Below are 27,726 nucleotides of genomic sequence, written 5' to 3' on the forward strand. Positions count from 1 at the left end.
ACTCATCGACCTACCTACCTACACATCCACCCACTTAGCCCTCAACCTACCTAATTCTCTGCAAATCTTCCTGTCCACTGACCTACTTACCCACCGTCCTAACCATCCAACTTACATACCAATCTTCTGTTTGTCTATCCACCTACCGACCCACTCAACCACCTACCTACACGTCCACCCCACTTATCCACCTACCTAAACCTCTGCATACTTACCTGCCCACCGCCCTGCCTACCCATATACCTACCCATTTCCCCACCCACCCACACACCAACCCACCAACTTAGCTACCTTACCTACCAACTCACCCACCTACTCAGCTATCTACCTGGCGACCTATCAACCTAACCACACATCTATGTGCAAAGATGTTACAAAAAATCATACATGCACGTAAACAATATACATGGATTTATGTGGAGAAGCTGTGCGGTGAAAATGTTAGTCCATTGGGATTTTCAATCAGGGTTTGCTGGTTCAATTGTAATCTGTAGCACCTCTAACTTTTAAACTTCGTGACAGTCTCAAGCAAGTGTGTGTTAACCATTCCACGCCATTTCGTGTGGGTAAGAACAAATTCTAACCTTTTTTTATTTGGAGACATTGCCTAGAAACACACATACAGCATCGTTCCTAACGATTCACCTAATTTCACCATGCATCTCTTATCATGAGGATAAACCTCCTTTAATTAACCATTTAGCGCTATAAGCCTCGTATAATCTACGAAATATTTTTCAGTTAGGATGATAAACTTTTTCTGTTCTAAGCGCGAATTTTGGCCCATATAGACTTAGTGCATTATTCAGCACATGCAAACACATTGCAAAGTCCGTAGCTGCAAGATTCTATATACAAGTTCATAACACAACTGAAACTTAAAATGTACCTACCCTGTTGAGAACACTTTAGGAATATGTATTGTACAGTATTATGAATTCCCTTCACAGAATTTAAAGCATATTCAGTACCTTTGTAAGATAATGGAATTATCCATGGCTAAATATTTAAATATTAAATTTGAAGATGAGATTTGGCCAGCTGGCTTATAAATTTTGCTTTGTTGGAGCCAATTTTATTCCCTAAAGCCAAGCACTTCCAACACACACAGACAAACAAACAAAGGGCCGCTATCAATCAAATAAATGTATGTTGTGCACACTTAATAAAAAATGACAACACGTGGGCTTTTGCATATCCTTTGCCAAATCTAAGCTTATTCAAAGTTCAAACACTATACCATCGTGCCTGGGGACATGCAAGACAAACCCCATTTCTCAACAATCCCTTTGCATTAACATATAGATTCAACACAATGACAATTCAGGTCGCCAATTCTCAGTGTCACATCCTGCAGTGTCAAGAGATATCATGAAGCATCAGTGGGGCACATTCCTGAATCTTCAGGTCCACCTCTAATCCTCACGACCCAGTAGTGGTCATTTGCGTACCGGAAAAAAATTCATTGAATGGTATTCATATTAATCTTGGGCCCCATTTAAAAAGCTTGACATTTCATGACCGCCCTTCCCCCCTGAAGGAAATGTTCTAGATCTGCTGCCTGCACTTAGACGAATGCGTCTACCAAAGTTTAACGGTGGAACCCAACGCTGCTCAGTGACAGCTGCCCTCGAATTAAACCTTGCCAGTAAAAAAAAGTATCAGACAAAGTTACAAAGTGAACACCTGCTTTGGCTTTTGAAGAGCTTTGAATGCCAGTGGGATACTTCAGCTCTTGAATGTAAAGCGAAGAGCGACAGAAGGCTTCCAGTGAATCGGTTGAGTACGTTTTATGTGAGCTTGTGTCCACAACTTCCGTGTGCTTTGGAGGACAGAAGTTTGCGATACGACTGATACAATATACACGACGATAGCATCCAAATGCAGCCGCACTTCAAAAGCGGGGCAGTACTCATCGCGAGGGACCAATACAAAAAGCAGGGATAAAGAGTTTATGTATTTCTCTACTAAAGATGATTTGCATGCGGGAGACGTTCGAACACAGGCAGAGGAGACGTAGAAGGTCTCGAGACTGAGCTTGAAGCACGGACGGGAGGAGTGCAGTTCCAAACCGCAGGAACGGCAAGAGATATCGTAACCTCTCCTTGGTGAGTGGAGATTTCCATAGAATATTGAAAGAAGGCCTTGACTATTCTAGATTTCAAGCTTTCGTGACTGCAAGGATTCATATTCTTAGGTTTTTTCGGTAAAGTCACGTAGGTAAAAAATTTAAATTAATAAAAGTAAAATATTTTACTTTTATTAATTTTAATTTTAAAATATTTTACTTTTATTAAATTATTTTTTTTACCTACGTGACTTTACCGAAAAAACCTAAGGCCTTGACTACTGGAGCAGTGAGCACTTGAATGGGGAGGAGAGCGAAATGAGTGGGGTAAGCTGGGGCAAGTCGTGGTTGATTTTATAACCTCCGATTAGCACGGTTGGCTACGTATGGTGCAAAAGAAGTTCAAAATACATACATTGAAGGTGGTGAGGACAGTCTTGTAGTTGGCTCGGCATTCGTTTTGAAGCCAGTAGAGGATCTCGATATTTCGGTCACGTGGTCTCATTTCGAGTACGAATGAGGAGTCCTATGGTGACGTTCTGAAATATTTTGGAGTTTGGGAAAGTATCAGCGCGTAAGATGAGTTGTAGTGAAGGGTTGGTCACGAGAAAGGAAGGAGAGACATCATGTCAAACCCCAAATAAAATTCCGCCAATCAATGTGGCAGGAGTGTACAACCATAACCTAATATAAATTATCACCGTCACCACTGACAAACAAAGCTACATGTCTGACAAATTTATAAAGAAATTAATTATCTGACATTTTCATTATTGGGCCTTCTCAGCATAGACAGCAAGAACATTTGCTATATGGTTTTAGACATTTGCTAGATTTTCGCTTAAAAGATGTGCTCTAAACTGAAAACCTATAGTGGGTATGTTTATCACCCGTTTTCAGTATGTTGATAAATCATTTCAACCATCTGTATGATGCCTAGGATGTCAGACTGAATGGTCGCAAATTGGATAAGACGGCAATAAACCATCACGTTGGTGTACATGTATTGCACTGCATCTTCTTGGTTCTTTCGGTAAAGTCACGTAGAATGGAAATAATAAAATAATAAAAATACAACATAATAAAATACAATTCTCACGACGTTTCGGCCACAACGCAAGCAGCCGTCCTCAGGTGAAGAACAGGTCTGTCGGAAAGACAGCGTCCGAAATCTGTCTTTCCGACAGCCCTGTTCTTCACCTGAGGACGGCTGCTTGCGTTGTGGCCGAAACGTCATGAGAATTTTATTTAATTATGTTTTATTTTTATTATTTTATTATTTCCCTTCTACGTGACTTTACCGAAAGAACCAAGAAGATGAATCCCTGCAGTCACGAAAGCTTTAAATCGAAATGTATTGCACTGCAGTCAAGGTGAATATGTTGTTCCACTTGGTTAGTAACTGGACAGGCAACCATAAAGAAAACGTTCCTGATTATAGCACTGCAAATTTTTGTTATTCCTTTCAGGCTTTACCAATTCGCTTTTTGTAAAGTTCTGACCCACTACTATTGGAAATCTGTAGAAAAAACGGCCTCATAGCTCATCGGATTCCACCATTCTAAATAAAGATTCCGCTTTTTCCTTCATGCGGCTGATGTAGACGCAGAACAACAACTGCAATTTCCCATTCAGGTGGTCAAGCCAGACAATAACCACGTCAGGGGTAGCGAAGTGATTCTAAAATTAAATATCTCCACTACATCTGTCAATATCTCTCCTGTGTTAATTGTGTAAATGCACCTAGGCCGTCCCAGATGCTGTCCCAAATTCAGCCTGGGTTCAGATGTCCAGAATATGAATTTGGCATTATTGGACTCTGTAACCACACACGTGTTCTGCATCGGTTATTCCCACCTCTGATTTCGTTTTGCTTCTGGGCCATCTACCCGCATCACCGCCAAACTCAACACCTGAGACTACTCTTTCATGTTTGCTGTATCACGGTGAGACTCCACATCAGCTTGAGTGGAACGAGCGAAGTTTACCGGAGCGTAACGTGTCCTCTCGATCCAAAGGGGAAATGAGCAGAGGCATACACGCACTGGAGGATTATTTCTAAAAGCCAACTGCTAATTCCCAGATGCACATATGTTTGTTTTTTCTTTCATTGTCTCTCCGGTGGCGGGGACTGTTTGCTGGGCAGGAGAATTGGGCACATCCCTGCTTGAATATGCCGTGGTATAGTGCAATGGCACAAATTATAACTGTACACGTGGGCTTCGCATTGCACAATGCTACGGTTGCATTTTTCTTCCTTTGAATTCCGACCCCGTTGTCATTTGGAGTGTGTTCATCGTACTAATGTACATTTATAAGGCGCAATTCATCCAGGGATCTCAGTGTGCCATGCACGAAGTTAGGAAATACAGATATACGGTAATAACCGTGTTCCCTTGTCTTAACTTCTTCAATCTTTCGATGCCATATTTGATAAATACAATTATTCTAAAGAAACGTAAATCCTCCCCGCCACAGGGACAGCAGATACCACATAAAGTTATACGTACCTCTGGGGCATATAGCGCACGGATGTTGATTTACACGCACAGAGCTGTATATTTATCGTATGTATGCGTCTGCTGGAGCGGAATAAGTCTTCTACCGATGCTGGATTTGAGCAAATTGTTTTGCGTAAAAAAAAACATGCATTTGAGAGTGTTGTGCAAAGTACATCCAGAATAAAACAAATCTATGAAAATCAATCACATGAACGCGATCTGAGGGACTGCAAGGATTTAAATGTGACGTGGTTTATTGATAAAAGGGTTGCAGGGATTAACGTTCAGTCGTTAAAGGGAGATTATGCGTGGAATAATATGCAACTGTGAAGCTATATTTAAAGCTGATTAAAAATGTTACAAGTTGGGCTCAAGATAATTCCGAGCAAAAATAAAAGTTACGTTCAATAAGGTTTTCTAAAATAATTGACGATATCTTTCTTTTTTTGCTTAGCTTGAAAGAAAACAAACATAGCGTGCAAAACCCAGGGCCGTTATTAAAGGCAGAGCCGTGATCAAAGTGATGGGATAGAGAGACGGATGACAGCATTGTTTAAGTGCTTTTAGAGAACTGAATTTCATACCAATAGTAAAAAAATTAACCCGTAAAAACAAAGTTTTTCACTATAAATCATTTATATGCGTGGCGGCTAGAGTCCTCTCGTCCTCTGGCTTGAGATGGCTGCCACCTATGGGTCAGATGATTGTCTGCCAGCATTAAGCAATTGGTAGTTAAATATTTTAAAAATAATTCCCTATTAGAGTAAAATTTTGGGGAAAAAATTTCACGAAAATTAATTGTCACGCACAACGAGTCTGTGTGCAAAATGTCAGCTCGATTGGATCACGGGAAGTGGGTTAAAAAAACGACCGAAAGATTTGCACGGTCGTAAGCAAGCAAGCAAGCACGCAAGCACGCAAGCACGCAAGCAAGAAAGCAAGCGAACTTAATATAAAGGATTTAAAAAGGTAACGTGCCGTGAATTTAATAATGAAAAGCAAGATGGCAAGCAGTGTGTCTCAAGCAGACGTTTTCAAGTCGGTACAGGACACGCATCGAGAAACATGGACAATGACGAATTTGAACAAGAGCTAGAAAAGTGACGCAATGAGGGATAGGAAGAAGAATGCACGTTATGTTCGCCACCTCGAGATTAATACTCACGACGGCATTACGATGCCCAACAAGTGTTAATCCCTGGCTGTTCTGTCGGACCAAACGGCACTAAGACATGAATAGCAAATACTGCATGAAATGTTCACGTATATACTGTATATACTGACTACGTATTTAACAATGAGGTGGTACTATACTCTGTATTGTTATAATTGGTATGTAGATAGTCTATGGACTGATATGACTATACCAATTGTATTGTGTCTCATAACAATTCAAACCCCAATACCCAGTGGTTCAATTAAGCTTTACAATCGGGGTTAAGATTTGACTCAATAATTAATTCTTTTTTTTTACCATATCATTTGTATTATTTCCCATATTTTTCTGTATGATGTTGTACCGTTTTGTTTGCTGCATATCATTGTCCATTAACAGCCACATTCGATTTGCCACACGATGAATGAGTCCCAATGTCGTCCCCATCTCTCAGCGTCTTGCGATGTCACGATACACCCCGCTGCTGCACGCGAGATAAGTTCCATCGCTCCATCGCTGCGGATGATCGTCATTTTGGGCACGTTCCATCCTCTAACCGCCATTCTGTTACCAGTCTCGTCCAATGGCCATGAAACATTCTAGGAACATGCCCCACTAATTGTAAGTGATTTAGTTGCCAGTTACATGCTTTTATTTGTGTTTGTTCTCCAATCAATGTGTTTCTGTTTCTCTCAGGGTAATTCCCAGCATGTACCAATCCATACATCTTGGTATTCTACTCATATTGTTACATTTACTTTATAAGTAAGCATATTTCACATAAATGGTAGCTTTTGGTGCACTGATATTCAACCACACTATGCAGCCTTCATTGTAAAGGTATTTCAATCCTTTATTGGATTTCATTTCCACTGTATTTTTGTTACATAAAAGATGTCATTCGAACATCTGAAATTGTTATTTGATTCTCCATTCATGTGTATTCTTTCATCTCTCCAGTCCATTATTTGTAAAATATTTTCGAATTCGGCTGCAAGCCTCTGGCTAGTATTTTGTTACTTTTTAAAGGAATTGTCAATGTAGCCAGCTGTTCCATCTACAGTGTATATACATGGTTTGATACATTTTATTTTTTATTTTTACGAAGGCCTTGGTTTCTGTGAGCTTTGAAAACTGCCTAACTTTTCACTGAATCCAATGGCTTTTATACAATTGGCACAAATTGATCAATGCTGGATCAGTGCTTCCCATAGCTACAACCACCTCTCACGACCACTATGCAGCAACAACCCTGATTTCGTCCCTCCATCTCTCTTCGTGGACATCTTCCCGGATGCATTCCATCATTCTTGGCTGCCTCTTGACCATCAGACACCATTGTCTGCCCAAGCCAACCTACCTTTCTTAACTGTTTCAATTATCTCTTCTACTAATCACATACCTGCATTTCCCATAAATATGCTAAATGCCTCTTGATATGCATATTATTTTGTCAATGCGCTCTTTTCCCCCCTTCCAACCCAGCTTATATATATGCTCCAAGCACGTGTGCTGTTTCATTCAGACGCTGTCGCCTCGACAGACCTGGTTTTCACCTGAGGACGGCTGCTTGCGTTGTGGCCGAAACGTCGTGAGAATTGTTTTATTATGTTTTATTTTTATTATTTTATTACTTCCCTTCTACGTGACTTTACCGAAAGAACCAAGAAGATGTTTCAATTATGTCATTAACCTGCGTGTGTTCGTTAATGCATGTGTCCATCCCTCTGTCTCTCAATGTAAGTCCAAGAATGAATATCTCCGTGCTCGATTGCCAGTCCGATTTGAAGGACGAGCACATTCCACACGCTCCGATATGTGGGTACACGTGCAAATTAGCACTAGAAAGGTGCAGGTGGATATGAGGGTGACAGAGGGAGTGTGGTTTGCTGTGTGGTCGCGTAGCCATTAGTGCGCTGTGCTGCGAACCCGGCGACCCAAGTTCCATTCCCGCTCACGGCCAACACCAGTGACGATTATCTGGACCAATACTGGGCCTCCCCTATGTCGACTCAGCCTCAAATTAGTACCTGGTGCGGTGTGTAAATTTTGACACTGGGGGAGACAAAGGCGGCCGGGCGTAGTGTTGGCCATCCACCCCCTCGTGCGCCGTGCCGGCCTTCATAGGTGCTAACTCGCGAACAGCATTTGCCCCAACAGTCTGGCAATTCCAGACGGGGGGATCTTTGTCCTTGTGATTTGAGAGTCAACGTGGTATTTGCAAACACTTGTTTCATTTCTGATTCAACCGCATTAATTGATCAAACCAAACAGTTCTCGTTGAAACCTTCTGCAGCCATGCCACCAAGATTATATGGCTTGCCAAAGATACATAAAGAAGATACACCTCTTCGTCCCATTGTCTCTACTATCAACTCCCCCACCTACAAACTGGCTCGTTTTTTGTCTGAAATCCTGCGGCCTTTCACTGGAAAAACCACCTCTGCGGTACTAAACTCTACTGACCTGGTATCGACAATCAAGGGGATTTCCCTGTCCCCAGACGACCTGCTTGTCAGTTTTGATGTGGTTTCCTTATTCACCAAAGTTACTGTACCTGACACCATCGCAATCATTGAAGACTTGGTTCATCAAGGACTGAATACTGGGGTACCCCCCCTGGTGAGACACTGCTTAACCAATACATGCTTCACGTGAGAACTATTTTATTATGTTTTATTATTTTATTATTTCCATTCTACGTGACTTTACCGAAAGAACCAAGAAGATGAATCCCTGCAGTCACGAAAGTTTTAAATCGAAACTTGTTTCGTTGTGTGTGTAAAGGTGGTGCTGACCAACTTGCTAACAGCACTTGAGCCGAAACGTCTGAAAGTCTATCCAGGGGCATAGTAGTTGCCTTTGGGGCCGTTCATAAATGACGTCACGCACCTAGGGAGGGGGGGGTCAGACATTTGTGACGATGTGTGACGAGGGGGGTGGGTTGAGAAATGTGACGTCACATCAAAATACGCAACTTTAAATAAATATAGACAACACGTTCTACTTAGTTAAATAGACTTTTTAATAAATGTTTTCTCCTACAACATCAGAGTGCAGCGGCACATTAAATACGCACTACAATGACAATAGTTTAAAGCGATTTGAAGCATGTTTTATTTGGGGGGGGCAGAGCTTTTTGACGTCATCTTTGAGGGGGGGGGGGTCTGACTTTTTGTGACGCCGTGTGACGAGGGGGGGGGTAAAAAATCGTCCAAAATCGCGTGGCGTCATTTATGGATGGCCCCTTTGTTGTTATTGTTGGACTCTGAAGTTCAGCGTGGTCGTTTGCATAAGAAACATATAAAAAATAAGAACACTTTCGACTGAACTTGCAACGATACTGCCACCTACTGGATGAATCTCGCCCCTTGCAATTTCGTCCTTCACGTTATTCTCGGCTGAGCAACGTCGCAAACTTCACAACTTCCTACACACGCAAATGTGTCAAAAAAAACAAACACACGCACACATATATAGCGTTTGTGTGTGCATTGCAAAAAAAAGGAAATAGACATTTTGTCAAAGACTTTTCCCGTGGCTTTTGCATATGTACACAAATTCTGCGTGATTTTGTTTGTTGACAAATCGTTGCTGCTGTTGTTGTTGTTTGCAACTTGTGCTTTTTCCGGCTAACAAATGATTCTGTTACGACGGTGGCGTTTTGTGTTTTCTCGGGTCATTTACGCATCTCAATATTGAACTCCAGCCCTAGGGAAAGACCCAAACAACCCTCACACGAGCTCACTAACACCCCAACCCACGCGCCTCGCTCACCAGGACATCTGCCCACAGAACAAACTTAACGGTGCACTTACACTCGTGTTTCCATTCAAATGTTAGATTCCGACAGCTGTAAGTGGAAATGAGCTATATACAACAACCAGTTTCATCTTCTTGGTTCTTTCGGTAAAGTCACGTGACTTTACCGAAAGAACCAAGAAGATGATTCCCTGCAGTCACGAAAGCTTTAAATCGAAATATAACAACCAGTTTTTTTCGTGTTTGCGTGCGTGCGTGCGTTTGTTTTAAACCTTCCTAAAGTCTCGTCTAGGCATACGGGGAGATACAAAGGCTGTCGGCCCTGCTTGCCAAAGTCTCTATCCTCCTACTCGATCTCGGATAGTTCCCGTCCGCTGGGGAGGGAGTGACTTCCACATTTGTTGTATCAGTAGCGCGCGTTGTGTGTGTGTCGGCGTTGTGCAAGCGGTGGCAATGCGGAACCAACGTCAACTGGACGTCACTACCACCCCCCTCTCTGTGTGTTGCGTGTCTCTCTCTCTGTGTGTTTCTCTCTCTGTGTGTTTCTCTGTCGGTGTGTCTGTGTCTATGGCGATCTTCGCGTCTTGAGTCCACCAGCGTGCTGTGATTCATCAGTCGGGTTCATTCTCTGTGTGCGTGTGTGTGTCTGTGTGTGTCTCCACGTGTTAATCGGCTGCAGCGGCTTCGTCAAGGACTCCTCGCCGGTGGAAACTTTGCGAGGTACAGTGCCGTTGGGCGCAGTTGCACACGGACGCAAGTTTCACCACAACACCACCATCATCTCAATACCACCACAACACCATCACCACACCACCACCCCCGCACCACCACACCACCATCACAACACCACCACCACCACTACACCAACCACCACAACACCACCACCACACCACCACCATCACAACACCACCACCACAACCATCACAACACCACCACCACACCACCACAACCATCACAACACCACCACCACGACTACACCAACCACCACAACACCACCACCACACCACCACCATCACAACACCACCACCACACCACCACAACCACCACAACACCACCACCACACCACCACCATCACAACACCACCACCACAACCATCACAACACCACCACCACACCACCACAACCATCACAACACCACCACCACCACTACACCAACCACCACAACACCACCACCACACCACCACCATCACAACACCACCACCACACCACCACAACCATCACAACACCACCACCACAACCATCACAACACCACCACACCGCCACACCATCTCAACACCACCACACCACCACCATCACCGCCACACCACCACCATCACCGCCACACCACCACCACACCGCCACCACACCACCACAACACCAACACCACACCACCACCACCGCCGCCGTGAGTAAGCCTTGATAAGGCTGCCCGGTGCAGAGTGATGCTTAGCGAGCACCTATTGAAGGTCCTTGGACACGGGAGTCGCAGTCGGGTGGGAAAACACCACTCCCGGCCGCCTTTGTCTCCCCCCCCTGCCCTTAACCACCCCCCTCTCGTTACTTAAGGCTGCTCGTTTGTGGCTGAGTCGACCTAGGGACGGTTGGTCACTGCATTATAATCGGTCGTGAGCCCCCGGGCAATGGGGCCGTCCATAAATGACGTCACGCACCTGGGGGGGGGGGGTCAGACATTTGTGACGATGTGTGACGAGGAGGGGGGGTTTGAGAAATGTGACGTCACATCAAAATGCAAAACTTTAAATAAAAATAGACAACACGTTCTACTTAATTAAATAGACGTTTTAATAAATGTTTTCTCCTACAACATCAGAGTGCAGCGCCACATTAAATACGCACTACAATGACAATAGTTTAAAGCGATTTGAAGCATGTTTTATTTGGGGGGGCAGAGCTTTGTGACGTCATATTTAAGGGGGGGGTCTGACTTTTTGTGACGTCATGTGTCGAGGGGGGGGGGGTCAAAAATCGTCAAAAATCGCGTGACGTCATTTATGGACGGCCCCTATGGTCACGCCACTGCTCTGTGTGTGTGTCTCCCCACGTTAACCGCCCCCCAAGGGCAAAGGTCCCCCGTATAGCCTGGGCCAAGTGCTGTTAGCAAGCTCCTATGAAGGTCCGGCACGGCATGGCACACGAGGGGGGGGGGGGGGCAGCACCACGCCCGGCCGCCTTTGTCTCCCCAGTGGCGATGTTTGCACATCGCGCCAAGTACTCATTTGAGGCTGAGTCGACCTAGGGGAGGCACGGGACCGGTTCGGATAATCGTTACCTTGGTTAGCCGTAGCGCAGCGCGATAACCATTGCACTACAGTTCCCACCACACACTTCACAAAACCACACACACAACCACTCACACACAAAACCACACACACAATCACTCAACAACAACAACAACCGCCATTCGCCACTAAGTGGCGGTGACGTCACCACGACGCTTGTGCCAGGCCATGTGCACCTTGAGGCCACGTGAAGTGTCGAACGCCCGCTGGCAGGAGGTGACGGGGCAGACCCAGCAGGTGCCACGGGTCGACTGACCGAGATGACCAAGACGACTGGCTGATGCACCACCTGTGCCCCCTACTTTGCCAACTTGCTGTTCTTTAGTCACCCGGCGCTCCGCTCGTTGTTGTGAGCGTCGCTCCTCCGTTGTTGTTGGAGGGCGACTGCCTCCAACTGCCCAGCAGCGTCCTTCACGAGCCTCCTCCACTGAGGCCGATCTTGACACCGCTGGTACCGGTCATCGGCAAGTCCACTCAGCTCCACATCCTCCTGTACCACATCACTCCATCTCTTCTCCAGCCCGTGCCGCACCCGTTTAGCCCCCTCGATCTGGCCGAACAAAAGCTGTTTGGGCATGCGGTGAAGAGCGTCGAGAAAGAGACGGCGCTGCGTTCGCTCTCAGCGCAGCTGCGAACTGTCGGGCTATCCTGGACATGCGCATACAGCGGATGAGCAAAGCAGCACCATCGGCGCACACTCTGCGCCAAACGACTCGGCATCGATAGCAGTCGTTGGGCGGTCGTAGATACGAGTTTTGGTCGTTATTGTGGGAGGTCCTGCTATAAAAAGGTCGTAGAAGCAGAGAGTGCGCAAGTTGAGCCGTCGTAAGTGAGGGGTCATCTGTAAGTAACCAATGTTAGCCATATACGTAAATTGGAAGACCTTAGGTGGTACCAATTTGTGCACTGGGCCCATGGACTAACTGCAACTTCTTCTTGGTTCTTTCGGTAAAGTCACGTAGAATGGAAAAAATAAAATATAATAAAATATTTTATTATGTTTTATTTTTATTCTTTTATTATTTCCATTCTACGTGACTTTACCGAAAGAACCAAGAAGATGAATCCCTGCAGTCACGAAAGCTTTAAATCGAAATTTAACTGCAACTTTGCAACATATAATGATTATAATGTGGTGACATGGCCCAGGTTCGTGGTTCGAGCCCACGGCTGTCCTGGATAATACTGTGGGCGTAGACTGAAACGTACATTTTTCTTGCCGTCTATTTCACATTGGACGAAAAAGGGTAGGCCACGTTTGCCGGTGTCAACAGTGGTCCAGAAGGCCTACGATCTAAAAATTAATCTTCTTGGTTCTTTCGGTAAAGTCACGTAGAATGGAAATAATAAAAAATAAAACATAATAAAATAATTCTCACGACGTTTCGGCCACAACGCAAGCAGCCATCCTCAGACTCTGTCTACTCGACAGACCTGCTCTCCACCTGAGGATGGCTGATTGCGTTGTGGCCGAAACGTCGTGAGAATTATTTTGTTATGTTTTATTTTTATTATTTTATTATTTCCATTCTACGTGACTTTACCGAAAGAACCAAGAAGATGAATCCCTGCAGTCACGAAAGCTTTAAATCGAGATCTAAAAATTGTTTCATTTTTCACGTACATACACAACTATTGTCCGTTTATTATTATTATTATTATGTTATGCGAACTCATTTGTCCACGTTGAATCACCCACCCAGGTCTGGGAGACACCACAAGATCAGAAAGCCCCTTTGCGGTGTCTAGAAAGGAACCGTTGAGGGACCACCAGCGAGATGTCATACGGTGCCATCGGGGATGGAAAAGATGCCCTGCTTGATCCTCATGGCCAGGGTGAGTGGTATTAGGCGGGGGGGGGGGGGTGACCCGAGAGCCCTGGTACTCTACACAGATATGGAGGCCAAAGCACGGGTCCAATCAAGACATTGGTCATCGTCGTGCCACCTATGTGCAGCCTGCCTGAGCCCAAGAGATTAAAAGTCACTTGTTACGTAATTTTTTTGACAATTTCAAAAAAAAAAAATCTTTGTCCATTTGCAGTGGAGGGTCAAGATAACCCTTGTAAAGGTGATCCAATATGCACAAAACTTTATTTTAAAGTTGCAAGGACTTCATAGAAACTGTGACAAATTTAGCAGAGGCGTATCCAAAGTTGCCAATTAAAATTATAACTTAGCAATCGGGTGTTGGATTGTCCATGTTTTGGTTTTATCTGGGCCATTCCCACCCCACCCCCAACCCCCATTAATTGTGCCATGGTGGCTAGATGTCAACTACCTCGCCTTAATGCAGGAGGTCGTGGGTTCGATCCCGACCCTGATGCCTGCATATCTGAAGTTTGTACGTTTTTCTCGTGGTCGTGGGAATTTTTCTCCAGGCCCTCCGGTTTTTCCCTCCACATTTAGAAATTTACGTTTAGAGTATTTTGCTCCTACACATTTCCACATGATAAGTCACTTTGTTGAGCTATAATCTGTGGCCAGGTCACTTCTGAAAAAGAGCTCAATAGCTCAGTGGACCTTACCTGGTAAAATAAAATATATACATAGTTTACAATTTCACTGACTTTTATTCCCATAATTATCAAATCGATCTCTTTGTAGTTACTCATGCCTCCTTTGTTAATAGGCCACTGATCTCAATGGGCTCCCACATGTCCCTAAATGAAAGTCATTGTTTTAAAGAATCCTTGACGCTTGTACGCTGCGGGAGCGATAGAGGGTCGCGCCGTGAGACCTTGCCCGTGTCGCTGTCGTCAAATCTGCAATTTGCAGAGTCCCAAGCAGAGGAGTTCCGGGAGCTCTCCCAAGAGATCAGCAAGAACATCTTCCAGATTAATGGAAGTGGTGAGTGGGACTGCCCCAGTACACCCAGCACCCAGGCACAAACGTATTTGCACACCATTGGGAACACATACGTGTCCCTTTCAACTTCACCAATATCAAGAGTGTTTCTTTAGCGGGGAGGGGGGGGTTTAGTGTGTGTGGGTTGTCGCCATTGACATCACTGTACATTCTGGAGAGAGAATTTACCAAAGATAACAGTCGTGGGCTCTGTATATTTAACAATACACAACGGTGTGCTCACAAATGGCAGGAATGCATTAACTCCCATGCCTTGCTCTCGCCTGATATGACCACCACATTGGATGTACAATGCGGGCTTATTGTCAAACTCCGTGAGACCCCGAAGGGTTTAGGAATTGTTACAAATATGCATGACCCACAAGCCCAGTAAGGCTGGATTTGCAGGCTTAAAGTTGTGTAAGTCGATGAGATGAGCGCGTTTCTTTAATTGAAGATGTACAATCCCACCCTTATCACCCTCCCACAGTGTCCGCGCTGGATAAACAGCTGCAGAAGCTGGGAGCAACGTCGGACAGCAGTGACCTGCGGCAGCAGCTGTAAGGAGCACCTCCATCATTAGCGTGTGGGTTGTAAGTGTTTGGGATGGATTTTTAACTAATTGGGTAAAACTCTGCTGTGACATTGTTCCTTGGACAGGCGTAGTGCCTTGGTGGTAGCCTTGCAGCTGTAAATCACGGCACGAATACCGAATAAGCTAATTTATCACTGCGATTGTTCCACTGCTCAGTCTTTCCACTCATGTCTTGAGTTTTTTTATATTGTTAATTTAGTTTGCATTTCGTGTGCACTATTTGCACTGATCAATTTCCGCTATGCATCATCTTGAGGTGCTCTTGGTATTTGGAATTTAAATGCTGTTTGCATTCAAATTGCTAATACCTTGTATCAGACACTGATCACTGAAATACGCAGACCAGTCAAGCAACCGTGATGGATGAGGGCATTTTAATCGAATTTATATTTATAGAGCACCTTCACTTAAGGCGCTTGAAGTCCAGTTGTTGCTAGCAATGGTTGCTGCACAATTATCTATGGTTTTCCTAGGCTGGACAAATCAAATAAGCAAACAATATGCCTCTTTCACACGTCTGTATCTACACATGGAAAATCTAAGTATTATTTACACATTCCATCAGTCACCCAACCTTCCATCAGTGCATCATTTCATCGGCATTTGTTCAACGTAAGCAAATTCTCAACCGGTTTTGACATTCAGCGTCTCACCAGCAGTCGGGCTTGCTTGCACTAACGCTGGTGACCTGCCAGATGTTTATGGGTAACGACCCTCTCTGTTGAGCACAATTGGTATTTGTGGTCAGATCTGGTCACATCCTCCAAGTGGGCAAATGGGATGGCAATTTCCATTGAGATCACAGACAAAAGTCGCATTACTATCTGAGGTTGTGTTCTATTTAGACCAATCATAGTTCATCAAGCACACTCTGTGACCAAATTCTTTGACACTGCCATATAAAATTGCCCTAATTGCGTACAGTAAATGCGTTGGCGGTAACAATTGCCAGCAATGATTGCCCTATATTTGCCCGAGTTTGTTACGTCCTATACGCACTCCTGGAGAAGATACCTGTTAGGAAGCACCTATAAAGGGTGCACAGCAGCACACACGAGAAGATGATGTGATCAGCACCCCTATATTCCTCGGCCATCTTTGTCTCTCTGTTATTGTTGTTGATCACGCTGCGGCATTGGGTACGAATATTCGTCGGCGTCTACCTGAGAGAGACCCCGGGAACAGTTCGGACACATTAGTGTTGTGAGCAGCATTGCCAGGAGTTGAATCTGGGCATCCCAAGTTCGTGGTGCAGTGGAGAGCCAGCTACTATGCCGCCGCAATGTAGACATATACAATCACGTTTAAAAAAAAAAAACATCAGTAGTATGTGCTAAGTAATAAACTATACATTTGTGCATAAATTAAATTCTCTGAAAAATGCATTTTAAAGCGTTCTGGGTAAAATTTCGAACTTATTTAACCTGCGAGTACGTGTGCCATTAAGAAGGTGAGCGTGACTTTCTCTTCTGCCAGTTATAGCAGCAACAACAACAACAACAATAATGCCAATTAATTATTTACTCAGGAAAGACTCACCAGCTAAGCAAGAGATGTTCGGCCCTTCCCATTAAGAGGCGTTGTGTGGAAAGACACCAAGAGTGCCCCATGCCCATGGTACTCGGCAAGCCCTGATGCTCACCAATGCAATCACTAAACAGGCTCGGAAAGCATTTCCTCATCGGTCACTTGTCCCTGACCGGAGCGTAGCAGTCCCCACGAGACACCACCAGGTGACCTCATCTGAGCGCATCGCCACGCTGAGCCAGAAGTCGCAATTGGGTACCCGATGCCCGTACCCTACCCGATACCCGGCTACCCGTACCCGGCTGGGTACCGGCTGGGTACGGGTACCCGTTTGCGACCCTGGTGCGGCCGGGTACGGGTACGGGTGGGCTGTGAGTCACTGGTAAGAAACCGTTTGTCACTCATTTCCCAACGTCTTGTCTCTTCTCACAATTCAAGTTCCTAGAATCAACCCACCCGCGCCTGCAACATGGCTTCATCCCAGAGGTCGCAATCGGTTACCCGTACTCTACCCGATACCCGGCCGGGCACGAGTAAGGTACGGGTACGGCCGGGTACGGGTACCCGTTTGTGACCCTGGTGCGGCCGGGTACGGGTAAGGAATCAAAACGCGTTTGCGACCTCTGCGCTCAGCACAGTCCAAGTCGGCCGTTTTGTTTGACGTCGGCCAACTGTGGTCCGCGCCGAAGTTGGCCCCGGGCCTGCGGTAGGCCGTCGATGATGGTGCGCCAGGGCTCTGGTGTGATCGGCCACATTTAGGGTGAGTCCCATGGGGAATTGTTGTGTTTCAGTACATGTGACCATAATGAAGGCCCTGAATATGCCTTTGACCATAACACTGAATGCACCCAATTGCAGGGCTGAGCCTGGGTTATCACTTAGATGGGAGACCGCCAGATATTTTTGGGATTTCCAGGTATTATAGTCTTGAGCTGCGAAGTGGTTAGGAGCCAGCAGTAGAGTGATAGATTATTGCATCCATCGGGGGCAGAGCTTTGGGTTTTATGCTGATACGCGTGGAGCTACTCTTTTTTTCTCCAAGTACTCACTTCCGCCCACATGTAAGCCAAACGTCATTCATGGAAGTGGCCAAACATCCCAATGCAGGAGACCCTTCTGAAAGAGATTCGCAAAACTCCGGTGAGTCCTTGCTGCGTAAAAGAAAATGGCGTCGCACGTTTCACCGTTTCCGCGTGCAGGCACAACCAGCAGCAACGGAGCAACCAGCTCATCACAGACACCGCCTCATCACTCCGCCACCTTGCCGACCTCGCCAGAAAATCCACCAAGGCATGCGGGCGCGTTTTGGGCCTCCTTGAAAGCACTCGGGCCCACATTCCCCCATGCTCCCACCAATGCTCTCAATTATTTTACTTGTGGATTGGAGGCTTTATTTTTTCCCCCCTCAGTAAATCAACCACCCGTACCTTTGTTGCCTCTGCTGAGCACAAACGCGTGACTGAATTCTGAAACGGACAAAATGTTCTTCTGTCGGCTCGGGTATGACAAGAGACTGGGGGAGAAAATTGGCCAAATGTTGCAATTCGGACTTGTGACCAGATTTCCACGTTGGTGAAAACACTGAAACACTTGCTATTGTTTTAATGATGAAACAAATGTGTTGGATTTGTCTCATTGTTGGTGATTAAGACATCGGCGCGTTTTCATGAAATCCTGACAAACATTAACTGGAATCGGTGCCTTTTGTTGAAAAATTTGTAAAATTAACTTGTGTCAATTTGCACATCTTGCCCTTTGCCTTGCAGCTGACACCTTCTCAGTCACACTTAGGATTATTATTGTAATAATTATGAATCCTACAATTTCAGGTCATTTCAGATGCTGTAGCATTAAGCCACATTTTGTCAATTATCCTCCCACTTTTTTCTAAAATTTTCATCGCCAATTCTTATGGAAACTATACAATTTCCAGATCTAAATATTTCTGTGCCTATTTATGCCAAAACACACACCGTATCAATTTTTTTAAATTAAAACGCAGGTTTTTTACATGGCAGCTGCATCACTACTTTCTGAAAATTGAAAGACGGCAAGTCAGATGTCAAGATCAATTTATTTTGCTCTTACCGGCCAAGGAAATGTAGTCTTCAGCTGATCGAGGGGGCTTCAAAATCCATCATGACCGACATCATGAGCCCATGATTGAAACCTCTTACTCCTGCCACCAGCAAATGTGCTTTCTGCCCAGCGACCAGCTTAAGTTGCAAAACATGACATTAAAACCCCTCCTGCAGAATGCAGGCTATGCCTAGCCCATTACCGGGTGACGAGTCCTTAGCTTTTAGCGAGGCTCTGTTGACAAATAGGTAGAAGTGTTCCCACCCGCACGTTCGTATCCGCCGCCGACAATGGGGCTAAATCCTCACTGTCGCATTTTTGTCCTTTACAGCAAGATCGGCTGCAGGTTGACCGCCTCAAGAGCCAGTTTTCAGAGACGCTGAAAAGCTACCAGCAGACGCAGAAGGTGACATTTCTGAGTGGCGTTTGTTCACATGTGTTACTGCTCGCGTGCGGATTTTGTGTTCCGGCTGGACGCTCACTCTCTTCTTCTTCACAAGATGGAAAGAGTTGTTGCCCTGATTGCGAATGTTGTCAAGTGCAGTCTGTTCATCGCATAAGCAGCCACCGCCCATTATACGCTTACACCGGAGGCATGGCCGCTATGCATTTAGCGGACCCCTGATGCCATCCAATGGATTACCGCACGCAACATTCAGTCATAATGTCTTGCCCAGTTGCTTGTCAAGTGCCATACGAATGAGAAAAAAAACTCGACACACTTGTCGAAAACATGGGCCTCAAAGGAAACCAAATCTATGTTTTGTTTTGTTAATTATGCTTGTGCACCACCGTACGGAAGAGAGATTTATCCCTGCCACACAAAGCATCCGTGCAATGGAAGCGCTTGTCGTATGCATGTATGTTGAACTTCTTTCGCACCCTACGGAGCAAACCGTGCTCAATTGACAATTGTGCTGTGTGTTATTATTAAGGGGGCAATCTGGCTCACCCTACATCAGTCAACAACCGGGAGCGTAAAGCTGCGCTCGCGTATACTGCCGGCGGAGCGGTAGCACAGTGGACGACCGCTGCCTTCCGACGTTTTATCTCCCGCAGAAAATTTCCCAGAAAACAAAAGAGGTCATCAGCAGCGAGCAGCGAGCGGCCTTCCAGGTGAGCGCATTCAACGTCCCCCAGACTTCGTCTTGAAGGGCTCAACTACAGCGCACGTTGAGAGTTTCCCCGACAGTCTGTTAAGGCTATAGGCGGGGGGGGCGGGGGTCTTTGTTTTTGTGTGTAATCTCACCAATAACCACAAGGAACAATTCACTCGTAGGACAATCCCCAACTTCTAGTGTGTGGCTACGGGCCTGCATTAGACGCTATCGTCTGCTGTGCTCTCATCCCTCCGATGGGGACGACGGCGAGGGGCAGCAGGCAGGCTCTGTCTGAGGCTCTGGTTGTGCCAAATGTGGTGGTTAGCAGAGTTCCCAGGATGAGCACGGCTGGGAGAGGAAGAAGATGGTGTCAGCCGAGTCGACAGAGAAACAGCTGACGCACGAGGACCTGGAGGACATCCAAGTGCGGCATGAAGCCATTCAACAACTGGAGGTGCGACCCGTTCATTTGCTCACTCGTTCGTTCACTCATTCAAATCTTTAATGCACGCATGCGCATGCACAAGCGTACACAGTTCATCACCTGATGTCAATGCTTTTTGTAAAATCAAAGAGACGTATGTATTTGCACGCGATTAATAGCAAGTAACGTGACACTTATTTTACATGACCATATTCGCACAGCAGTTGTTTAGAGAGTATTTGTTCTCTTTCTGCAACACATAACTCAAAATGTTCAATATATTAACGACCGCTAACCACACACACAAACAAAAAAGATCCCCCATATAGCCTAGTAGACTATTTAAGCTTGCACTGTTAGCAGGCATCGATTAACGACTAACGCACAATGATTTGAAGGACATTGTCATTGGTCAACTCGAGGTGTGACCCATTCATTTATTCATCTTAATGCCGACTGTTGCATCTTCATCCGTGCAGTCGTGGCACTGTTGAAATATGTACAACTTTCTTGTGGTTGACATAGTCCATAAATGACGAAGACAAACCCAGATAGGCACACTCTCATTCGACAGTCCATAAAATCTGCCACAGGCGTCTGATTGGCTATTCATATTTACCAGATGTCGACACCATACAATGCAGCTGCCCCGAAGTTTTGGAACCACCCAGTTACGTCTCTTGGCATCTCCATTCTGCCGTCTCTGTCCGCATTTAAATTTACTCTGCTAAAATCACTCACGTTTAAGTGCGGTGTGCAATTTTGCAACGTAATTTCTAAAATATTTGTTTTTGTAACTGTCCGTCTGTCTGTGTCTGTGCTTTGTCAGAGTGATCTGCTCGATGTGAATTCCATTTTCAAGGACCTCGCTTCCATGGTGCACGAACAAGGCAGCACTATCGGTAACCTCAGTGACTAAACGCTCAGCGAGGTTTTCCGAACGGGACAAGGACTTACATCTCGTTTACCGCCAAGAGCCACTGGTGGAAAGTCCACATTCAAACATGATGACCGTTTCAAACTATATTCATTCGTAAATGTAAATACTACTTAGTAATTATAATATTTTACAACCCTTTGTCATCCATAATAGAGGTTTTTTGGGGGGGTTAGATCGTGTAACACATTCCTGCGGAGGGAGCTGGTAGGAACGTTGGGTTGCTCGGTCAATGGCCAGGGTCAACGGCGGCGTGGTGTATTCCGCAAATATGCCCGTCTGAGGGCGGGCTCAAGCCGGCGTGAGTAGGTTAAACGTTGAGTTTTATAAGGGCACCACGGGGTGACCAGCCCCTCCCCATTCAGCCCCACCCTCCCCACCCAGCCCCTCCCCACCCTCCCCTCCCCACCCAGCCCCTCCCTCCCCACCCAGCCCCTCCCTACACGACGGACACAATAATCCCCTGTCGGCTGGTGTAACCAGGAGGTTCCTACCAGTAAAACCTCTATTATGGATGATAGTGGTCGCGAAAACCTACAGATTAAACCCTTTTTCAATGCACTGCTGCGTGAAGGCTTCCCCACACTGTTATCGGCAATTCAAGTTGTTCGACCATACTTCACCGTATTGGTCGATTCGGGTTTGTGAAGGGAAGGGCCAAGAACTATTTCAGAGAACGCTGTTCACTGATATTGACCACAGCTGAGAATCAAACTTGGGTCATCGGGTTCATAGCGCAGCGTGTCACCTACTCTGTCGCCACTCCAAACAAATATTACATCCCAGTGGGTCCAGCACTGACAATGTAGCGTCCTAGATTTGAAGCTTTCGTGACTGCAAGGATTCATATTCTTAGGTTTTTTTTTTTTTGGTAAAGTCACGTAGGTAAAAAAAATTAAATTAATAAAAAATAAAATAAAAATCACGACGTTTCGGAGGCAACACAAGCTTCCGTCTTCAGGTGGAACCGTCACAGCACGATAGCTGTATCAAGTGAGAGAAATTCCAAGAAAACAGTCCTTGTATATATACTGGTTGAGGGTGGGAGGAGCCAAGGTAGGCCCTGAATATTATAAAAAAAAACCTAAGAAAATGTGTCGTCCGTTATTCATTCTCCAGTAACGAGTTCATTCGTTCTGCCCTGCAGACAGCATAGTTCACCATGTGGAGCGCGCATCTTCGAACGTGGAGGGAGCTAATGAGAACCTCGTAACGGCCAGCAAACACCAGGTTTGGTATACACCAGCAGTGAAACTTTCATTGATTTTCTATGCTCGTGATACAGGCATCACGTGTTATATATATATTATTGTTCGTTTATGTCGTATGTGAAAATTCATCCTCGACTGAAATGGTGATGGTCGCGCGTTTTTCAGCTTGTCGCAGAGGTCCGAGGTTCGAATCCAGCACCAGCCCCTCATTATTACTCCCGGTGTAACAGCTGAAATAATAATTATAAATAATACGCGCCTATTGCTTTCATGGTGAACATTAAAGATTATCTGACGTCATCCGCAAAAAAGGGTCAACATTTTTGCCAAATCCTAAAATCGCACGCAGATCACTCAATTGGGATTATACGTAGAGCAGTCATCGACCCCGATTGTCAAACTAACGTCCGTTTGCTGGGTAGGTGCCGAGTCAACCTTTTGCCGCACAGGGACAGCTGCCTCTGGGGGTGCCCTTTCAAACGATTGGGATGAGATGCGATGTAACGAGCTCTGAAATGCCCCCGGCATATTGGGTGCTATATAAAAAACAAACCGTTACGATTACATTGAATTGCGACAATTCATAGAATTGCCGAGAAGGTGACTCTGGCTTTAATGCGCGCACATGCACGCGCATCCAAACTTTATCGTCAGATGTCACCGCTGCATTCTGCAAAGATGCATATGTTGGTGTGCATTTAATAGTAACTAATATGATGTTTATTGACATATTCACAAAGTCATTGTATTTGTTCTGTTTCTGCACCACTTGACTCAACATGCTCAGTGTATTAAGGGATCACAAACCACACAAAGACAAAGATCCCCATTGAAGCCTTGTATTTTTCTTCTCGGTTCTTTCAGTAAAGTCACGTAGAATGGAAATAATAAAATAATAAAAAATAAAACATCATAAAATAATTCTCACGACGTTTCGGCCACAACGCAAGCAGCCGTCCTCAGGTGAAGAACAGGTCTGTCGAGAAGACAGAGTCTGAAATACCTTGTATTTTGTTGCAGCAATTACCAGAGGTGTGGACTCGAGTCATGTGACTTGGACTCGAGTCAGACTCGAGTCATGTGACTTGGACTCGAGTCAGACTCGAGTCATGAATTTGATGACTTGCGACTCGACTTGGACTTGCATAACAATGACTTTGTCCCACCTATGAGATGTGGACTCGAGTCATGTGACTTGGACTCGAGTCAGACTCGAGTCATGAATTTGATGACTTGCGACTCGACTTGGACTTGCATAACAATGACTTTGTCCCACCTATGAGGTGTGGACTCGAGTCATGTGACTTGGACTCGAGTCAGACTCGAGTCATGAATTTGATGACTTGCGACTCGACTTGGACTTGCATAACAATGACTTTGTCCCACCTATGAGATGTGGAATCGAGTCATGTGACTTGGACTCGAGTCAGACTCGAGTCATGAATTTGATGACTTGCGACTCGACTTGGACTTGCATAACAATGACTTTGTCCCACCTATGAGGTGTGGACTCGAGTCATGTGACTTGGACTCGAGTCAGACTCGAGTCATGAATTTGATGACTTGCGACTCGACTTGGACTTGCATAACAATGACTTTGTCCCACCTATGAGATGTGGACTCGAGTCATGTGACTTGGACTCGAGTCAGACTCGAGTCATGAATTTGATGACTTGCGACTCGACTTGGACTTGCATAACAATGACTTTGTCCCACCTAAAAGATGTGGACTCGAGTCATGTGACTTGGACTCGAGTCAGACTCGAGTCATGAATTTGATGACTTGCGACTCGACTTGGACTTGCATAACAATGACTTTGTCCCACCTATGAGATGTGGACTCGAGTCATGTGACTTGGACTCGAGTCAGACTCGAGTCATGAATTTGATGACTTGCGACTCGACTTGGACTTGCATAACAATGACTTTGTCCCACCTATGAGATGTGGACTCGAGTCATGTGACTTGGACTCGAGTCAGACTCGAGTCATGAATTTGATGACTTGCGACTCGACTTGGACTTGCATAACAATGACTTTGTCCCACCTATGAGATGTGGACTCGAGTCATGTGACTTGGACTCGAGTCAGACTCGAGTCATGAATTTGATGACTTGCGACTCGACTTGGACTTGCATAACAATGACTTTGTCCCACCTATGAGGTGTGGACTCGAGTCATGTGACTTGGACTCGAGTCAGACTCGAGTCATGAATTTGATGACTTGCGACTCGACTTGGACTTGCATAACAATGACTTTGTCCCACCTATGAGATGTGGACTCGAGTCATGTGACTTGGACTCGAGTCAGACTCGAGTCATGAATTTGATGACTTGCGACTCGACTTGGACTTGCATAACAATGACTTTGTCCCACCTATGAGATGTGGACTCGAGTCATGTGACTTGGACTCGAGTCAGACTCGAGTCATGAATTTGATGACTTGCGACTCGACTTGGACTTGCATAACAATGACTTTGTCCCACCTAAAAGATGTGGACTCGAGTCATGTGACTTGGACTCGAGTCAGACTCGAGTCATGAATTTGATGACTTGCGACTCGACTTGGACTTGCATAACAATGACTTTGTCCCACCTATGAGATGTGGACTCGAGTCATGTGACTTGGACTCGAGTCAGACTCGAGTCATGAATTTGATGACTTGCGACTCGACTTGGACTTGCATAACAATGACTTTGTCCCACCTATGAGATGTGGACTCGAGTCATGTGACTTGGACTCGAGTCAGACTCGAGTCATGAATTTGATGACTTGCGACTCGACTTGGACTTGCATAACAATGACTTTGTCCCACCTATGAGGTGTGGACTCGAGTCATGTGACTTGGACTCGAGTCAGACTCGAGTCATGAATTTGATGACTTGCGACTCGACTTGGACTTGCATAACAATGACTTTGTCCCACCTCTGGCAATTACTGTTTCGCGAGCAGCTAATAAGGACTGAACAGCGCATGAGGGGGTGGTCTGGCCGTGATGACTTTTACACACCACACTAGGTGCTCATTTAAGGCTGAATTGACCTCGGGGAGGTCCAAAACCATTGCAGCTGTGAATGGGAATTGAACCTCGACTGCCAGGTTCATAGCACATTGAGCTTACCACCATTCCTCACACCACTAACACCGCTAACAATGACAAAAGATCCCCCGTATTGCCTTAATAGACTGTTGGGGCAATGCTGTTAGCACCTATGAAGGTTGGCACGGCACACGAGGGGGTGGGTGGCCGACTCCACACCCTAACGAACATGCACACACACACGCACACGCAGACCTAAAGCTTTACACGTCACATTCAATCGTACATGTCCACTTGATCGCAAATGATACACTGAATACAAGGCATGAGAGAAAACGCATCACACGCGAATGCGTCTGTGTTATGATAATACTTCAAGGCTGCACGTTTTAATCATCTCCCTTTCTGTAATTTCAGGCGAAATCTCGCAAGAGCACCTGCTTCATTATTATAGGTGCCATTGTGGTGTTAGGCATCATAGGCTTGATAATTGGCCTGACTGTCAAAAAATAATCTCCCCCCTTAAGTTGCTGCTGCTGCTGCTGATGATGATTATTCTTCTCTGGAAAATTAAAGATACAATGTTTGTAAAGTACCTTCTGACAACATGCGTGTTGAACTTCTTTTGCACCGTACGTAGCCAACCACGCTAATCGGAGGTGCGGGGGAAGGACAACAAACTAAACACAAAAAGCAGTTTTGAAGAAATGAGTTTTCAATCTAGATTTTTTAAAGTGCATCGCTCCGCAACCAATGTTATGATTCGTAATTATTATTTTGGGGTAAAATGCCAATGTGTTGTACACCCTCCTCCACCCGGCAAAATCACGTGAACAAGCGCACCAACCAAGAAGATGAATCCCTGCAGTCACGAAAGCTTTAACGCACCAACCAAGAAGATGAATCCCTGCAGTCACGAAAGCTTTAACGCACCAACCAAGAAGATGAATCCCTGCAGTCACGAAAGCTTTAACGCACCAACCAAGAAGATGAATCCCTGCAGTCACGAAAGCTTTAACGCACCAACCAAGAAGATGAATCCCTGCAGTCACGAAAGCTTTAACGCACCAACCAAGAAGATGAATCCCTGCAGTCACGAAAGCTTTAACGCACCAACCAAGAAGATGAATCCCTGCAACAATGTTATCAACGTTTCAGCAGTACCTCCGGTGCGTTGGAGTGCAACATGTTGTGGATTGCAACATGTTGTGGATTGCTCTCCGACACAACGGCGACACATGTGACGGCATTATTTATTTGGCTGTGTCAGGTGAAGGAGGTTATACTCGCGTGGCGATCTGACCCAAAACATGAATTATAGGTCAAAGTTCCTCCTGCAAAACATGTGCTTGGAGGCTGATCAATAAGATGATACGATTCATTGGTTTTGTATACTGCTTATTTTTTAATGCCTCGTTTTCGGATATTATGACAAAAATGGTACACTATCAAAGTAAGAGTCTTGCACTAGACATTTTAACAAAAATCCTGCTATCAGAATCATTGGATAAGGTCGGAATTAGTGGGTGATACATTTATCCCCGGCCACTTCGTTGTACCGACGAGTGATTGCGAGGCGATGCCCAGGGCAAGATAACAAGCATCTGGGGCCCTTTCCTTTTGCTTATACCACCCAAACCCTGTGGAACTGTCACCGCCTCAGATATGAGGGACTGCCCGACCATCCAAAGCTTTAAATAAGTAAATAATAACGTTTCCCTGTTCAAGTTGGCATTTAGAGATGACGTTTAAAATAGCTTTACAAAATGAATTGTTTTCGAGTCACCTATTTAATGTATTTTTAAATTGCATGGTACTAAAGTCTTATTTGGATAATAATTTATGCACAAGGGACCGTGGTTTTAAGAAAGGTGCCTTTAAAGAAATAAACGTTGAATGATATTCCCCACTAATATAAACATTGAGGTTGTGTACAATTGTCGATCGTGACGATGGCCCCTTAAGCGATGCATCCTGAACTCGCAACGATCTGAGGTTAAAGTGGCACACGTGAAGAGTGTTATAGGTATTGTACTACAATTTATAAGTACTGTACTCAAAGTGATAAGTACCGTGTCAACATGCTAACAGTTATAAGAATAGGTTTTACCATTTCTGGCAATAAAACAGTTGTGTTAAGATGTTTAAACACCAAACAGAAACCTTTTGCAAGGAATCTTGTCTGCATTAACCTCATATGC

At 45.2% G+C, this 27,726-nt stretch overlaps 1 protein-coding gene across 2 annotated transcripts; it reads left to right on the top strand.

Annotated features, from left to right (window-relative positions):
• The first annotated feature begins 9,887 nt into the window (after nucleotides 1–9,887).
• Nucleotides 9,888–26,120, top strand: LOC144724956 (t-SNARE domain-containing protein 1-like). Of its 2 annotated transcripts, none has more exons than XM_078604299.1 (11): nucleotides 9,888–10,207; nucleotides 13,469–13,601; nucleotides 14,543–14,614; nucleotides 15,102–15,171; nucleotides 17,933–18,023; nucleotides 19,144–19,218; nucleotides 19,872–19,928; nucleotides 20,238–20,366; nucleotides 21,166–21,238; nucleotides 22,421–22,503; nucleotides 25,943–26,120. In XM_078604299.1, the coding sequence occupies exons 2-11, from the start codon at nucleotides 13,544–13,546 to the stop codon at nucleotides 26,036–26,038; spliced, it is 804 nt and encodes a 267-aa protein (XP_078460425.1). In that variant the 5' UTR covers nucleotides 9,888–10,207; nucleotides 13,469–13,543; the 3' UTR covers nucleotides 26,039–26,120. The 2 variants fall into 2 exon arrangements, with proteins under 2 accessions (XP_078460425.1, XP_078460426.1); XM_078604300.1 differs by having other exon boundaries at nucleotides 9,961–10,207; nucleotides 20,241–20,366.
• The last annotated feature ends 1,606 nt before the right edge of the window (nucleotides 26,121–27,726 follow it).

The sequence above is a fragment of the Lampetra planeri genome, chromosome 22 (genome assembly GCF_965212315.1).
Source record: "Lampetra planeri chromosome 22, kcLamPlan1.2.h2, whole genome shotgun sequence".
Classification (NCBI taxonomy): domain Eukaryota; kingdom Metazoa; phylum Chordata; class Hyperoartia; order Petromyzontiformes; family Petromyzontidae; genus Lampetra; species Lampetra planeri.

Bases quoted from the DNA above. Each gene is read 5' to 3' on its own strand.
- LOC144724956 (XM_078604299.1), top strand. From the start codon at position 13,544: ATGTCATACGGTGCCATCGGGGATGGAAAAGATGCCCTGCTTGATCCT. The intron at 14,615-15,101 runs GTGAGTGGGACT...ACCCTCCCACAG, and splicing joins CTTCCAGATTAATGGAAGTG to TGTCCGCGCTGGATAAACAG. The intron at 22,504-25,942 runs GTTTGGTATACA...CTGTAATTTCAG, and splicing joins TAACGGCCAGCAAACACCAG to GCGAAATCTCGCAAGAGCAC.